The sequence below is a fragment of the Hyperoodon ampullatus genome (assembly GCF_949752795.1).
Source record: "Hyperoodon ampullatus genome assembly, chromosome: 1".
Lineage (NCBI taxonomy): Eukaryota > Metazoa > Chordata > Mammalia > Artiodactyla > Ziphiidae > Hyperoodon > Hyperoodon ampullatus.
In genome coordinates, this window is record NC_136914.1 from 194,884,873 (window position 1) to 194,900,974 (window position 16,102).

At 40.9% G+C, this 16,102-nt stretch overlaps 1 protein-coding gene across 7 annotated transcripts in view; it reads right to left on the reverse strand.

Moving 5' to 3' along the window:
- Window positions 1-16,102, reverse strand: part of CPEB3 (cytoplasmic polyadenylation element binding protein 3) — a gene marked incomplete at both ends in the record, with an annotated part of 179,931 nt that overhangs the window by 55,493 nt on the left and 108,336 nt on the right. For 6 of the 7 annotated variants that reach the window (XM_079702412.1, XM_079702414.1, XM_079702413.1 and 3 more), the window contains 2 exons: window positions 11,676-11,765; window positions 13,737-13,904. In XM_079702412.1, the coding sequence (XP_079558538.1) occupies window positions 11,676-11,765; window positions 13,737-13,904 (258 nt within the window). The remainder of the gene's footprint in view (window positions 1-11,675; window positions 11,766-13,736; window positions 13,905-16,102) is intronic. The other variant, XM_079702415.1, reaches the window with a different exon arrangement.

Sequence of the window (16,102 nt, forward strand, 5' to 3'; positions counted from 1 at the left end):
TGCTGTGAATCCAGCCCACTGCAGCTTCACAATGACCTATTTTGCCCATTTCAAGTAGAGTCCTCTTTCCTGTTCTTCAAACAGCATCTCCTTAGCTGGTCAGCTGAAAGTCAATCTGAATCCCATGTGGCCCGGCTTATGCCAGGTTCACAAACCATGCTGGTATTGTATAAACTTCCATGCCTGCATGACCTTGGTCACAAGGACTAGCAGTCAAGTCAGCCTGACCAGTGTAGAGGAAATACGTGATCACCAGTAGAAACAGCCACTTAGAAGTACACACTTTACTCAAGGTGGGAGGGAATCATCAGAGCGCAAGGCATGGGTCACTCTCGCATAAATATGCATGACTGTTACTGTTTGATCCACCTGGCTGTGCACCTGAATTGCTAGGGCTGAAGCTGGCTTCCATATGGGCTGAGGATGCCAGCACCATCGACTTAACACAGCTTCAGAGCCATGTGGCCAATCGCCTGTCCAACATCTGCAGCTGGCTGCTGTCCCTGCCTTTGCCCCAGAGGTCTCTGCCAACAGTGGTATAGTGTAGCTGCACTCACTGCCCAGGAGATGCCAGCTCCTCTCCTGGCCCCAGCCCCACCACAAGAGGTAAGACTGTTGGCAGTATATCAGGAGCAGCTGCTTGGTTCAGAACCAGGCAGGGGGTAGAAGGCTCAGGGCATGTAGACATTTTTTTTTGTAGCTCCAGTAACAGCAACTTTGGACATGGGCTATTCTCCCAGGAGGCAATGAGGGAGGTGACGCTAAGCACATCTACCATCATAAAAGTTTGCCCTGCCCAACTTACCTTCCTAGCTGCCACATTCCCAGCCCCATGCTCGAGGAAGCAGAACTAAACCATTTGCTTTTTTTATTTTTTATTTTATTTATTATTTTTTTTTTTTTTGCGGTACGCGGGCCTCTCACTGTTGTGGCCTCTCCCGTTGCGGAGCACAGGCTCCGGACGTGCAGGCTCAGCGGCCATGGCTCACGGGCCCAGCCACTCTGCGGCATGTGGGATCTTCCCGGACCGGGGCACGAACCCGCGTCCCCTGCATCGGCAGGCGGACTCTCAACCACTGCGCCATCAGGGAAGCCCTGCTTTTTTTTATTTTTTATTAAGCAGTCAGGGATTCTAAGGCCACTACCATTAGGATGGCCTATGTCACTGCAAGGGGTTAAAAGATGAACTGAACCAATCAGATTCCCTCTCTCTGGACTCCGACTAGAAATATGAAAACAATTTGCCCACTGGAAGCACAAACAGAGAGGAGCACACATGCAGAGAAGAGCTGAGTCATGATAATGTGGAACATTACAATGAAGAATTAATAGCTCCCACTGTTCAAATCCTTGCAGCCTGCCACCCCCTAGCACAGTCTCCATGACACCTGGTTGTGTCACAGCTCCTATTTTGGGGCTTTCCTTGTCACTCATAACTACTTCCCCAATTTGAAGTAGCACAAGAGAACCCTCTGATCCTTGTAGTCAACGAACTCCCCTACAAAGCAGTGCACTCATGTCCAGAAATGGTGTGGTGTCACCCCAGAGGCAAAATCCCATGGTTAAGCTATAGCTAAAGAGCAGCTCAGACCTATAGCCTCAGCCTAAACCAGCTCTTTGGAAATACCCCAGCTATGTCAGTGTGGCCAACAGAATAGAAGAATTCAGGAAAAAGCCAAGGATCACTTTCATTTTTAAATAGCTATAAAAGTGTACCATGGGTCATATAGCTTAAGTTGCTAATTTTTATATAAAATCCAGCCCTGTAAATAACAGCATAATTTATCAGATTATATAGTTTAAACCTATCTTCCTTTCCCACAAATTATACACCCTAGCAAAACAAAAATTATTTTCTTGGTAATTCACCAGGTAAAATAGTATAAACTATTAGTCTTCCCAGTTCAAGTCTGTCTAATAAGAGCTGTGTGCTCCTAGGAAAAGACACATCACCTCTTTGAGTCTTAGGTTAAAATAAAGGTTGAATTAGAATGAGACAATCTTTAGGGCAGCTCTAAAATTTGATGGACTCTACAAGTAATGAGCTCATCATTTGCAAAGATAAAATTCATCCATTTAACAAACATCTGGGGGCTAGCCATTGATGCAGGTATGCAAGGTACTGAGTATAAAGCAGTGAACAAAACATAAAAAACCCTGTTCTCATAAAACTTACATTCCAATCTGGAAAGCAGAAAAACACATATAATTTTTTTCAGGTTGTGATAAAATAGGTACTTTGAGGTGAGGGTAAGAGGTACAGAGAGTAAGAGGGTAGAGGGGCTGCTATGTGAGATGAGGAAGTCAAGAAAGATCTCCCTGTGAAGGTGTCATTTGAGCAGAGGTCTGTCTAAGGGAAGAGAGGAGTGGTCCATTCAGAAATTTGGGGGAAGATGGTTTTAGACAAAAGGAAGTACTAAGCCCCTGAGAAGGCTTAGTTTACCTCAAGGAATAGCAAAGGAGTCAGTGTGGCCAGAGAAGGTAAGGCAGAGAATGACAGAAGATGATGTCAAAGAACACCCAGGACTTGACCTATGAGACCCAAGAGGAAAAGGTTTAAATGTTTCATGTACAAGATTCATATCAATGTGGTTCCTGGCTTCTGCAGGGGTCCATTATATTCCAAACACATAGGCAAAAAGGTAAGTCCACAACTGTAATGTACCATTTATCTGACTTGGAAAATGTGCTGCAGCTGTCCAAATTAGCATAAACTTCATAAAGAAAATTGCTTTGGGAAGCCATGTGATATCAAATCCGGAGTCATTAAGATTTTCATTTCTTTTAACTCTGGTTAAGCTTCTGCTGCAAATTTATCCTAAAGAAAATACTATGAAAGAAAAACCACACACAAAAGGATATATTAAAAGAAGCATTATTTATAATAGCCTACATAACCAACAAGCAAGTAAATTATGGTGCAGCAGTAGGTTAGGCAGCCACTTAAAAAATATGAAAATTAAGCAGAAACTTGGGAGGAAGGAGAATGGAAAACTGTATCTCTGCTATTATTACACTCCCACAAAAAAAGATATATATGAATAAATACTGGAGGGAAACAAAACTGATGATGGTTGGCTCCACTAGGGAGGCAGGATTATTCTTACTGCTTATAAAATAACACTTGTTCACTGCAGCCAGATTGCTTTGTTCTGCTTCTACTACTTCATTAAAATATTAAGGCCTAGAATTAGGATAACAATAGCAATTACTATGATCATGTACTTGACAAGAGGGCCACAGGCATCTCTATTCCATGAAGGACTTCTCAATAACGCTGTGATATCTGATGGTGCTGACTATTCTTTCTTGAAGCTTCTTTCCTTGCACCTCCATAGCCACAGACATACTCCCAGTCCTTCACTCACGTGCATCTCCACTGCCATGTCCTCTTTTTCTTTCTGGCTCCTGACAAAACTTACTTATTAATGGCTTTTCATTTTCTTTCCCCTCCATGCTATAAAGATGACTCGCAAGAGATGTGTACCTCCAGCTCCAGACTCTTTTCCAAAACTCCCTAGCCACAATTCCAACTGCCCATTAGGAATTTCCTCTCAGATAAGATGTGAGGACATACCAAACTCTACAGATCTTCAAACATTTCAACACTACACCAAACTGGTTTTCCCTCTGCTGACTCCCTCGCATTCAATAGTGTCACGATTCTCCCATTCAGTGGAAGGAATTTTAGCACAACCCTGCCATCAAGTCTATCACCATCATGATCTACTCTATCAGTAAGACCACTGGTCCCTTTCTCCCTTCATTCTACTAATACCTCAATGCTACTATCTTAGGAGCTCATGGTCCTTATTATTTCTTATGAGCTTGATTACAGAAAACAGCTAAACGGTTTTGCTGACCCTGGCTAAAAAACCAAAACCAAAACCAAATACTAAATCTAACCTCTTCCTTGCTTAAAAAAAAAAAAAGTATTGAATGATATCTGGGCTCTAAGAAAGTATCCTATGTGCACTGTCTCATTTAATCCTCATAAACCCAGAAGTGGTATTATTGTTTCCACTTTGTAGATGAAAAAAAAAGAGAGAGGGCTTCCCTGGTGGCGCAGTGGTTGAGAGTCCGCCTGCCGATGCAGGGGACACGGGTTGGTGCCCCTGTCGGGGAAGATCCCACATGCCGCGGAGTGGCTAGCCCCGTGAGCCATGGCCGCTGAGCCTGAGCGTCCGGAGCCTGTGCTCCGCAGCGGGAGAGGCCGCGACAGTGAGAGTCCTGCGTACTGCAAAAAAAAAAAAAAAAAAAAGAGAGAGAGAGAGACAGGACTCCCCTGGTGGCACAGTGGTTAGGAATCCGCCTGCCAGTGCAGGGGACACGGGTTCGAGCCCTGGTCCGGGAAGATCTCACATGCCGCGAAGCAACTAAGCCCGTGCACCACAACTACTGAGCCTGCACTCTAGAGCCCCCGAGCCACAACTACTGAGCCCGAGTGCCACAACTACCGAAGCCCGTGCGCTTAGAGCCCATGCTCTGCAACAAGAGAAGCCACCCAATGAGAAGCCCGCGAACCGCAATAAGTGTAGCCCCTGCTCGCCGCAACTAGAGAAAGGCTGCGTGCAGCAACAAAGACCCAAGGCAGCCAAAAATAAAAATAAATAAATTTTTAAAAATTAAAAAAAAAAGAGGCAGAGAGAGAGAGGGAGAGAGATTTAGGAAGATTAATAATCAGCCCAAAGATACAGCAATGGCAAGTAGTGGAACAGGAATTCAACCCAGGCAGCTTACTCCAGAGCCTGTACTCTTTTTTTTTTTTTTCAGTACGCGGGCCTCTCACTGTTGCGGCCTCTCCCATTGTGGAGCACAGGCTCCGGATGCGCAGGCTCAGCGGCCATGGCTCACGGGCCTAGCCGCTCCGTGGCATGTGGGATCTTCCCGGACCAGGGCACAAACCCGTGTCCCCTGCATCGGCAGGTGGACTCTCAACCACGGCGCCACCAGGGAAGCCCCAGAGCCTGTACTCTTTTTTTTTTTTTTTTTTTTTTTTTTAATGGCTCACAGGCCCAGCCGCTCCACGGCATGCGGGTTCTTCCCGGACCGGGGCACGAACCTGTGTCCCCTGCATTGGCAGGCGGACTCTCTACCACTGTGCCACCAGGGAAGCCCCAGAGCCTGTACTCTTGATCACTGGTTACTGGACCCAAGTCCTAAGCTTGGCAGTGAGGCTACCACATAACCCCGCCTTGAATACACCTACCTCTAGGCCATTCTTATTCCCGAATGACAACAGTATAGTACAATATCTAAGAACCTTGGGAGTCTGAGGTTAGCCTGTTTAGGCTCAAATCCCAGGCCCATCATTTAACACGTGACCATACACAAATTACTCTCTTTTACACCTGTTTCTTACTCTTTAAAATGGTAATAATAAGGGTGCCTACCTTGTGGAGTTAGGAAGATTAAAGAAGATTAAATTAGATTAAGCTTAGAAAATAGTAACCCACTGCCGAGCTCACAAGCCCTTAGTAAATGTCAGCCATCCTAATTATCATTATTCTAGCCCCAGAATAATTATCATTATTCTGCCTCTTCTTTTCCTGCCTAGCTTTTAAGACCAAGGTCTTGCACAGCCCACAGTAATCTATTCCTCCTCTAGATGCCTAGAATATTTTTTACTCACTTGTCATTAACCATAAGTTGATCTGTATTTTAATGAAAATAACATCACTCATAAAACCTGTATGCAGGGACTATTTTAAGCACTCCACATGGATTTATCCATTTTAATCCTCATCACACAACTTATGAAGTAGGTACTCATATTATCCCTCTTTTACAAATGATGAAACTAAGGAACAGAAAGGCTAAACAGCATGTCTAAGACCATACAGTTAATAAGTGGAGTAGCCCAGCAAGTCTAGTTCCAGAATCCATGCTCTTTACCATTACTTAATGCTTCACCGCTGTGTTCTCATGTCTCCTCTGGAAAACTGCGGCTTTCTCAAAAATAAGAATGGTGTCTTCTCCAGATCCCCCACAAGGCCATATAGTATAGACTCTTTCACAGCCTGATGTGCAACAAATATTAGATGGATTGATGCATGATCATTTGCACCAGGACCCAGGCCCTCTGTCTGCATTTATTTGTTCTCTTACCATCCCCTTGCAATAACTAGCTTCAAATTACCTGCACCCAACCTACTATAAACATAGTGATGTTGATTACTATTTTGTATGAAGGCAGGATTTGGTTCATGCGCTAACATTTGGGAGAACCTCCCTCTCCAGGACTCACACCTCCAACTCTACTATTCCAGAAGTAAAAAGCATGAGAATGCAATCTCAGGAAACTTCCTCAATATTTTGATTAGAGTTGAATTTCTTTTCATCATCAAGAACCAAGGGCAGAAAACACAAAGGAAGACTTTGCTTCAGTTTTATCAATAGCTATTTGAAAGTACTGGTACGCGGGCCTCTCACTGCTGTGGCCTCTCCCGTTGTGCAGCACAGGCTCCGGACGCACAGGCTCAGCGGCCATGGCTCACGGGCCTAGCCGCTCCGCAGCATGTGGGATCTTCCCGGACCGGGGCACGAACCCGTGTCCCTTGCATCGGCAGGCAGACTCTCAACCACTGCGTCACCAGGGAAGCCCCAATTTGGAAGTATTTTAAACTGATATTTCTATTTGACCCAATTCCATTCTGTCTCTACCCCAAAGACAAACACCACACAAATGCCTTTGTATCTACTCTCTCTGGGGGACTAGAGCAATTCAGGGAAGGGAAAATAATCATACTTTTTTTTCAAGACTTTCTTTCATGTCATTTTCTCCACCCTCACAACATTCCAACCATACTTCCTTCATTTCTTCAAAGGTAATAAAGCCCTTTTCATACTCACTATTTCCCATATGATACTCCTCTTCTTGGAACTTGCTTCCCTACACTTTCTAGTTAACTCCTCAATTTTCAGGTCTACTTAATCACTATTTTCTCAAAGAAGCTCTCTCCATATACCCAATCTAAATCGATGTCCCCCTTTTAAAGTCACCACACTCTCCATTTTTTCCTTTAGAGAACTATTATAGTTTATAATTGTGGTATATTGTGACTATTTTACTTCTTTTAATTTCCCCCACAGGACTCTAAGTTCAGGAGGTCTGAGAACATATCATGAAGACACGATCTGATTTCCATGCCTTCTTTCGCCTTCCAGGTTCTCAGAGGTGCTCTGGAGAACACCAAGTAATTACCTGTTTGTGGCCCACAGACAAATGATCCAGAGGGCTCTGCATATCCTCAAAGAGTTGATCAAATGCCTCAGTGGCTTTGTGCTGGAGAGAACCCCAGTCTCCATCACCTCCCACTCTGCTGGCCCAACAACACTTAAGGGGACAGCTGACATGCTTGGTCACTGTTTCTCTACGTGGATATTAAGTTCTCCACAGTCCACTGAAATGGCCATGGTTTTACAAACCGTACTCCACATCTGTACAGGTATACCTGCTGGATACATGAATGGTTCTGTTTATTTCATTAGGCATAAACTTTCTGAGAAAAAGACAGGAGGACTCAATAGTGGATGATTCATATTTTCCTCTTATTTACACATGAGCCTAAAGCATACAGCCAAAGGAACTGTGCCTTATGGCCAAGCTGAGGTGACCTAAGAAAACTATAATCGGCAATAGGGGGATTACCAAAAAAGCACTGACCTGAATTAAAACCTAAGGAATTTAAGGAAAAATAGAAACAGCATGAGGAGGTATTATTAAGAAGGCACAGAACAGTTTGGGGTGAACTACTTAGATGTTCCCAATGTTCAAAGCAATGGGCATGGATTCTCAAAGTTACTTCAATCTTGGAATAACACCAAATTTCTTTAGGTCCTTCCAAACTAGGTCAACCTTCAGACTTTAGCTGAGAGAAAAACACAACAGGAGCCAACAGTATAATTATTTCTCCTACTTGACCCCAAAATCACCAGAAAGGCAATCTGTTCTCAGAGGATGCAAGCCTAAGGACCAGAATCAGGAGATCCAGATTCTCTTCTTGGCCTGGCTCTCCCTAGTCCATCTCAACACTTAACCTCAGCTATAAAATAAGGGCACTTTCTCTAACGTTCTACAATTTCTATATTATTGTGCTGTCACATAGGAGTGGTACCAAAACCACGGAGTTCATAGAGCTGCTAAACTCTATACTGCTCATACCAACCCAAATGTTCTCTCTTCAACTCTCAGAAACAAATTTAAGTGGGATATTGTAGAGATGACATATGCACAGAAAAGGCAAACAAGAATAATGGTGGTCCAGAATCCATTAGGCATAAGGTATGACTAGAGATGTGAAAATATGTAGCTTGGAAAAGAGAAGACTTAAAGAGAAACTGACAGTTCTCTAAGTACCGAGAAATATATGTCACAATAATGACTCAGTTTTACTTTATCGAACACAATTGACCACTGGGTAAAGATTGCATGACCATATATGTTTATCTTCATTTTTACTTTTTACAGTGACCATCTTCAATAGAAGAACAAAATTTAATAATTAGTTAGGTCTGCAAATACATAGACTTCCTCTGAAATAAACTGCCTCCTTTGTCACTGGATGTCTCAGAAGCTAAATGAACAATTCTCTGGGCTATTTTAGAACAGGAGTCAATAAACTTTTTGCAAAGGGATTTGAGGGCCACGTATAGTCTCTGTTAGCTATTCATCTGTGTGTGTGTGTGTGTGTGTGTGTGTGTGTGTGTGTGTTTCTACAACCCTTAAAAATATAAAAACCATGCTTAGCTCACAGGCCAAAGATAGTTTGCTGACTCGTGTTCTGCAGGTGTGCTGTCCAAAAAATATATGAGTCACATATGTAATTTAAAATTTTCCAATATCTACATTTAAAAAGTTAAAAAGAAACAGAAGTTAATTTTAATATACTTTATTTAATCCAAAATATCCAAAAAACTATCATTCTAACATGTAAACAAAATTACTAATGAAATTCTTTACCTTTTTTTAAAACTAAGTCTTTGAAATTCAATGTAGGGAAACAGAAGAGATGACCTTCCAACCAATACTTAATTCTAATGACTCAAATCAATGAGGAAAAAATGGAACTGTCAATAAATGACTGCTGGGACAACTGGCATGATACCGGGAAAAATAAAGCTGGATCCTTTTTTGTGACTTACTCCATTATAAATTCCAGAGGGAAATGAGATGTTGATGTAAGAAAGTAAAATAATAAATTCAAATGGCCAGTAAGAGAAAAAAATGCCAAAAAAGACGTTATTTTAACCATCAGATTGGCAACGATCGAAAAAGAGCCATATCGCCAGACCCTCAATAAAACAAAGTTTTACGAATCAGGAACTATTAGTGGGAACATAAATGTGTATGACCTTTGTTAAGGGCAGCTTGGCAGTACGTATAAATATGTACCTCACTTCTGGAAATTCACCCTAAGAGGTAATTAGAAAAAAGCAAAAAAAAAATGAAGGTACAAGGATATTCCCTGAAGCATCATCCATGAGAAAAAACAACTGAAAGCAACTTAAATGACCATCAGTAGGACTGATTAAATAAAACAAGGTCATTAAGGATAATACAGGTTTCTTACAGAAAGATGTTGACATTGCTGGGGGGGAAATGCAGGTTATTAAACAGCATATATAGTGTGATCTCATTTATGTAAAATTTTAAATTTCATATAAATGTATATATTCATAAAGAGATATAAGAAGGATATTTAATAAAATGTATACAGTGATTATCTCTGACAGAGGTAGATTTAGGATAATTTTCTTTGGACATGACCATAGATGTGCTTATCTTCATTTTTATTTTTTACAATGATCGCCTGACACCTTTTATCCCAGAATCTTTTTTTTTTTTTTTTTTTTTTGCGGTATGCAGGCCTCTCACTGTTGTGGCCTCTCCCGTTGCGGAGCACAGGCTCCGGACGCACAGGCTCAGCGGACATGGCACACGGGCCCAGCTGCTCCGCAGCATGTGGGATCTTCCCGGACCGGGGCACGAACCCGTGTCCCCTGCATCGGCAGGCGGACTCTCAACCACTGCGCCACAAGGGAAGCCCCCAGAATCATTTTTATAACCTTCTCAGAATGATGATTTTTTTTTTCAACTAGTACTCTTAGAAATATCTTTTATACATGTCATTTTACAGAGTGTGTTACATGCACCACAGTGTGGTGAATACATTCTTTCACTGAAATAACTCTGCCTTCATTCACACGTGCAGCTAGTACTCTCAGGAACATCTTATTATACATGTGACTTTACAGAGTGTATTACATGCAGCACAGTGTGGTGAACTCATTCATTCACTGAAATACCACTATTCTGATTAAACAAACCATTAGCATTCTTAAAAACATGTTTTAAACATGTTTCTTTAGTGTTATACATGCACCACAAAGTGAATACATTCCTTCACTGAAATAATCAGCATGATGATCTTTATCTTTTTTGTCTAACATAAAGCTTAATTTTAATTTTAAAAATTATTGGAGAAGATTAACAGAAGAATGTTAAAAGCAAACAAACAGCCTTATATTATTTTTCATAGGCTATAAAGAGAGTGGGGAGAAGTACAGGTGACAAATCTAATAAACCAGACATAAAAGGAAGCTCCTGCCTTTCCTAGGTTAAGCTATAATTTGATTCCTATATAAGGCCCAGGAAGGACAAGTATTTTGACTCCATCTTCTTGTGGTGAGTACTGTTACACAATAATACACATCAAAACCCAATTCCTTAGAGATGAAGGACATCCTTGAAACATACAGAACATAACACAAGAAGAAAACTTTCTCTTTAACTCAAAACACTCTTCAATATAAATCTAGGAACATATGTAGAATTAATATCACCAGAAAAGTTCCCTAGATTCCACAGAAATGACAAACTATAAACAAAGAGCTATATTTTCATGCCCTCATATACTAACAAAAAAGCCTATCAAAAATAAGGGAAGTTCGGGGCTTCCCTGGTGGCGCAGTGGTTGAGAGTCCGCCTGCCGATGCAAGGGACACGGGTTCGTGCCCCCGCCTGGGAAGATCCCACATGCCGCGGAGCGGCTGGGCCCGTGAGCCATGGCCGCTGAGCCTGCACGTCCGGAGCCTGTGCTCTGCAACGGGAGAGGCCACAATAGTGAGAGGCCCACGTACCACCAAAAAAAAAAATAAGGGAAGCAAGGTCATGTAAAGAGTCCTTTGTTAGTATGCCCTCTACCTGTTAAAAGCCCTCCATAGAGACATGGATAAAAGTAATTTTATATAATGTCATTCTTCAGTCACTAGCTTTCCCAAGTTTGGGGTTTATAAGATCTATAAAACCACAGGGCTATGGGCTACTAATAAAATTTGACTCAAAACAATCTTTTCTTTTCCATTGCTGACATTCCTCAAAACCCTAGATCTCTTCTCTCAGTTAATGAAAAGTTAGCCAAGGCTCATTCACAATAAACTCACAGGCTCTCACTGTCAATAAAAGTAGATGCCACAAAACAATCAGTGTGCTCCTGGGAGAATAGTCTCCAAGTGGAAACAGTAAAATATTAAAAGATGATCGACATTAAAATGTTTTCTTAATTGGAGGGAAAAAGTCAACAGCTATTTTCAGAGTTAAAAGGCTGCCTTTTACTGAATTATCATGTTAGCTCTCCAATAGGCAGGCAGTGCAGACATTTTAAGCGCATTACCTTTAGGAGGAAAATACGACTTGCTTTCAGCTTTGTGAGGCCAGTCTACGACGAGAGGTCCAAACCTGCGAAAGCTGGCAGTGATCTCATCTACAAAACAAAGAAGGACTCTTAGCAGAAGAGAAAATAATACTGCAAACAGAATAGCACAAAACATGTCTTTTTATTTTAAAATGTTTTTTTCTTTTTAAAATTTATTTATTTATTTTTTTATTTTTTGGCTGCGTTGGGTCTTTGTTGCTGCACGAGGGCTTTCTCTATTTGCGGTGAGCGGGGGTTACTCTTCGTTGCGGTGCGCAGGCTTCCCATTGCGGTGGCTCCTCTTGTTGTGGAGCACGGGCTCTAGGGCGTGCCGGCTTCAGTGGTTGTAGCATGCGGGCTCAGTAATTGTGGCGCACAAGCTTAGTTGCTCCGCGGCATGTGGGATCTTCCCAGACCAGGGCTTGAACCCGTGTCCCCTGCATTGGCAGGCGGATTCTCAACCAATGCGCCACCAGGGAAGTCCTATTTTAAAATGTTTTGAGAGCTATATTCTAAAGCATTTTTACAGAAGTCAAACTTACTAAGTGAAATACCATTGTATCTCAACAATGCAGAATGTGTTTCTAACTATAATTCACTTCCCTTCTTCACTTCCAATAAACCTGATATAAAGAATTTGGAAGGAAAAAAATCTGACATTAGCTAAGGTGACCTCTCTGTCAAGTAAAAAGGAGATGCTAAAAATAGGAATGTTCTCTGTTTTTAGAAAAAGAGGCAAAAATACACAAAATATTTAAAATACACTTCCACTTGTGTGGTGAAATAATCTCTAAGATTATTAATCTTAGATTATTATTAAGATTGTTTTAGAAATATTATTCCTTTGGTGAGGAGTAGGGACAATAAGTAGGTAATTCTATTTAGGGATAAGAAAAAGCTAAAGCCAATGGTCTCTTTCTCTCATACATACCTACTACACAGACTATAAAGAAAATGTTTCAAAAGTTATAGCTTAACAAATTTATCTTTTCCTTCTGACTTTTGACTCAAAGCTGAAGGTTATAACTAAGCTCCTAATCAGGTTTAAGTTGCCACTCTCTCAGCCATGATCAAAAACTTGGTCTTAAAGAAAAATCCAATCCATGGATGAGATTAACACTAGTAGAAGAATAGTTTAGAGGAAAATGTACAACTTTAAAGCAGTAAGCCTAAAGTAAAACTATTTTTAGAGACTATTCTTCTCTCATTATGAAAAAAAGAAAATCATGATAAATTAGAGGAATATCATAGCTTAAATAATACTGGCAAAACACTTCTGCTTTAACAATGTTTTTATAGCAGATCCAAAGCCTACTAGAATTAGAGCCACTGTTATTTCCCTTGAGGTAACTTTGTCACAATTCTATTTCATTTGTCCATTCAACAAATAGTTATTGACAACCTACTATATGTTGGCTGGCTTTAGGCATAAGTGAAACTCACTTTTGGATTGGCAGTATCTCAAAAATATTATTAGGAAATATTCCAATAAGTCTTCATTCTTTTAAAGGCAAGAGGGGGTTTTTCATTAATAGGTATCTACATTAAAATATGAGATGGTATGGTGTGATGGATAGGAGCAAAAGCTCTGGAATCAGACTGATTTTGACTCCAGCTGCACTATTAGCTGCATAACCCTGGATAAGCTGTTTCTCTCTGATCCTTAGTTTCCTCACCCACAAAACAGAGCTGGTAGGAGACGCCTTACAGGGTAGCTATGGAGATTAAACAAGATAATGTAAAGCACCTGGCACAACAATGGGCTTGTGGTACGAGTTTCATACATATTAGCTCTCATTATTATTTAAAAGGTATCCCCAAACAGATAACTAGGAAATGGGAAGTTGTTTGAAGACTGCTATGTATGAAGAGCAGACCTAAAGTGCACAATCTCTCACTTCCCCATCTATCAAATATCCTCATCTCCTGACACCAAGATATGAACGTCCTGAAGCTGCCTTCAAGAGGAGAGGTAGGGTCAAATCACACAAATAATAAACCTGGCCTTTATAAAGTCATTATAAAGTGAGTGCAATGTACCTTCATCAATATCAGGAGGAAGGCCTCCAACAAACACCTTTCTAGAGTAGCGTTCTACTCGCTCCCCATTTTGACAGCGAGTGGGAGAACTTAAGCCGGATGACAAGGACTGATCGCCGTGACTGTCGTCCAGGAAGGCATCTTCAAAGGGAAACAGAGAAGATCGACCTGAAACAAATGTGGGAGTTTCTATGGTTAAAATTATTTTCCTGGACAACACATGCTTTATTAGGAGCTGAAGCACAGAGCAAAGCATTCCAAAAAATATATCCTGAGCTGTGACTTTTTCAATAGAATAAGCAACTGCAGGTTACCAGGTCTAGACAAGTTTATAGTATCATTTTTGTGTAAAGGTATGTACAGCACAGAAACAACTGGATTGATATTAAGGAAGAAGTGTCAAAAATTGCAGCTGTTTTCGCTGCTAAAAAAATTACCACATTTTACTCATACAGTCCCTATCACTGCTGCTAAAAGTATTCAGCAGTTGTTTTCCCTTTCCCCAGGGTTTTCTTAAAATAAATGGAACGGAAAAGTAATCTTTATTGACAGATTTTGATTGTTCTTTATGGTGATTTCAGAGGTTCATGTCTAAAGACTGGGTCTGATAGCTGATGGGATATTAAACTGATGACAGAGGCTGATAACTTCTCTGATAGCAGTACTAAAAATGATCAAGTTTTCCCTGCCATTCCAAGCTACTCCAATTTAGAAATAAACATCCGCAATAATAAAGGGTGGGGAAAGTAAATGAAGACATGTAAATTAAGATATGGGAGTATAGATGTAAATGTGGTTATGACATCTTTACTAATCTAAGCTGTATTTTATATCACTCAAAAAAAACGATGTCTATTGTTAACTCCATAGCCAAATAAAGTCTGTAGAGTAAAGGCCCTATCCACTCCACATGACATAAGAAGATGCCAGCAGTTAAAGTCTGTCAATAAATGTTAACACAATAATGCCATCCGGCATCACAAAATAAAGTCTAAGTTTAAAAAATACATATAGGTCTTCCCTGGTGGCACAGAGGTTAAGAATCCGCCTGCCATTGCAGGGGATATGGGTTCGGGCCCCGGTCTGGGAAGATCCCACATGCTGCGGAGCAACTAAGCCTGCACGCCACAACTACTGAAGTCTGCACATCTAGAGCCTGAGCTCCGCAACAAGAGAAGCCACCACAGTGAGAAGCCCGCGCACCGCAATGAGGAGTAGCCCCAGCTCGCCGCAGCTAGAGAAAGCCTGCACGTAGCAATGAAGACCCAACACAGCCAAAAATAAATAAAAATAAATTTATTAAAATATATATATATATATATATATTTTCTGTTTGAGTCAATGAGTTCCTAGTAAAGGTTTCCACTAGGATCTACTCTAAAATTGAACTGTCTTGAGCTCTCTAACTTTTGAAAAAAAGAAAAATTCCCCTCTAAAATAAATCATACACTCTTCAAAAACAGGACACTGTCTTCCCTATTTAGTCTCTCCTCTCTATATTTCCCTGAGACCTAGGTTCTGCATCACTACAGCCAACTCTCTAAAACAGAATATAAATAGCCCTAGAAAAATACTGAACATTAATTCTTCTGTAAAAAAGTTACTAATATAACTCTGTTTATTTTATGAACAACCCAGGTGGTATAAGAAAGGCACTGTTTTGATGTTGAGAGTTAATAAATAAAAGGACCAAAGAATTTTTTGTTCAGCTCTTCCCAGCTTAGCTACAAAGAAACAGAACAAAATTTGTCACCTCGTGTTACCTAGCTTTTTTAGCCTGGCAAGGACAAACAATAGACAGTAAATTCTCATCCCCTGATGTCTGTTTTGTTCATTGGGGGTAAAAGAACTAGATCTGCAGCAACTATAGGCAAAACGAGCTTCCCCAAAACATCCAGAGATGTTCTCCCACGGCGGTCGGGTTTGCTTTTCATGTAGTCCACACTCAGTGAATTATGTGCCTAGTCCTACTCACACACCCAAATCAGCATTTCCCACATTATGTTCCTATCCCTGCCTCTTACCCTCAACACTAGTAACATGAAATGCTCAGAAAACAAAAGCTGGTGGGGGGGAGGGATTGGGAGAACTAAATAATATTGGAAAATACTGCACATCTTATGCCCTTCCCAGAGATTCACAAGCCATATTAGAATACAAAGACTGGAAAAAAAAAAAAAAAGAATACAAAGACTGGGAAAAGTTCTGCAGTAAAATCACTTAATCTAGCATTACCTGGATTTAAGATAAAGGAAACTTTAACATACATGTATAACTCAGTGGAAAACACTTGAAGAAATGTTTATCCACATTCCAGGAACACCAAAGAAATAAGATAGTTATTTGGATGTCGCTGCCAAAGAAAT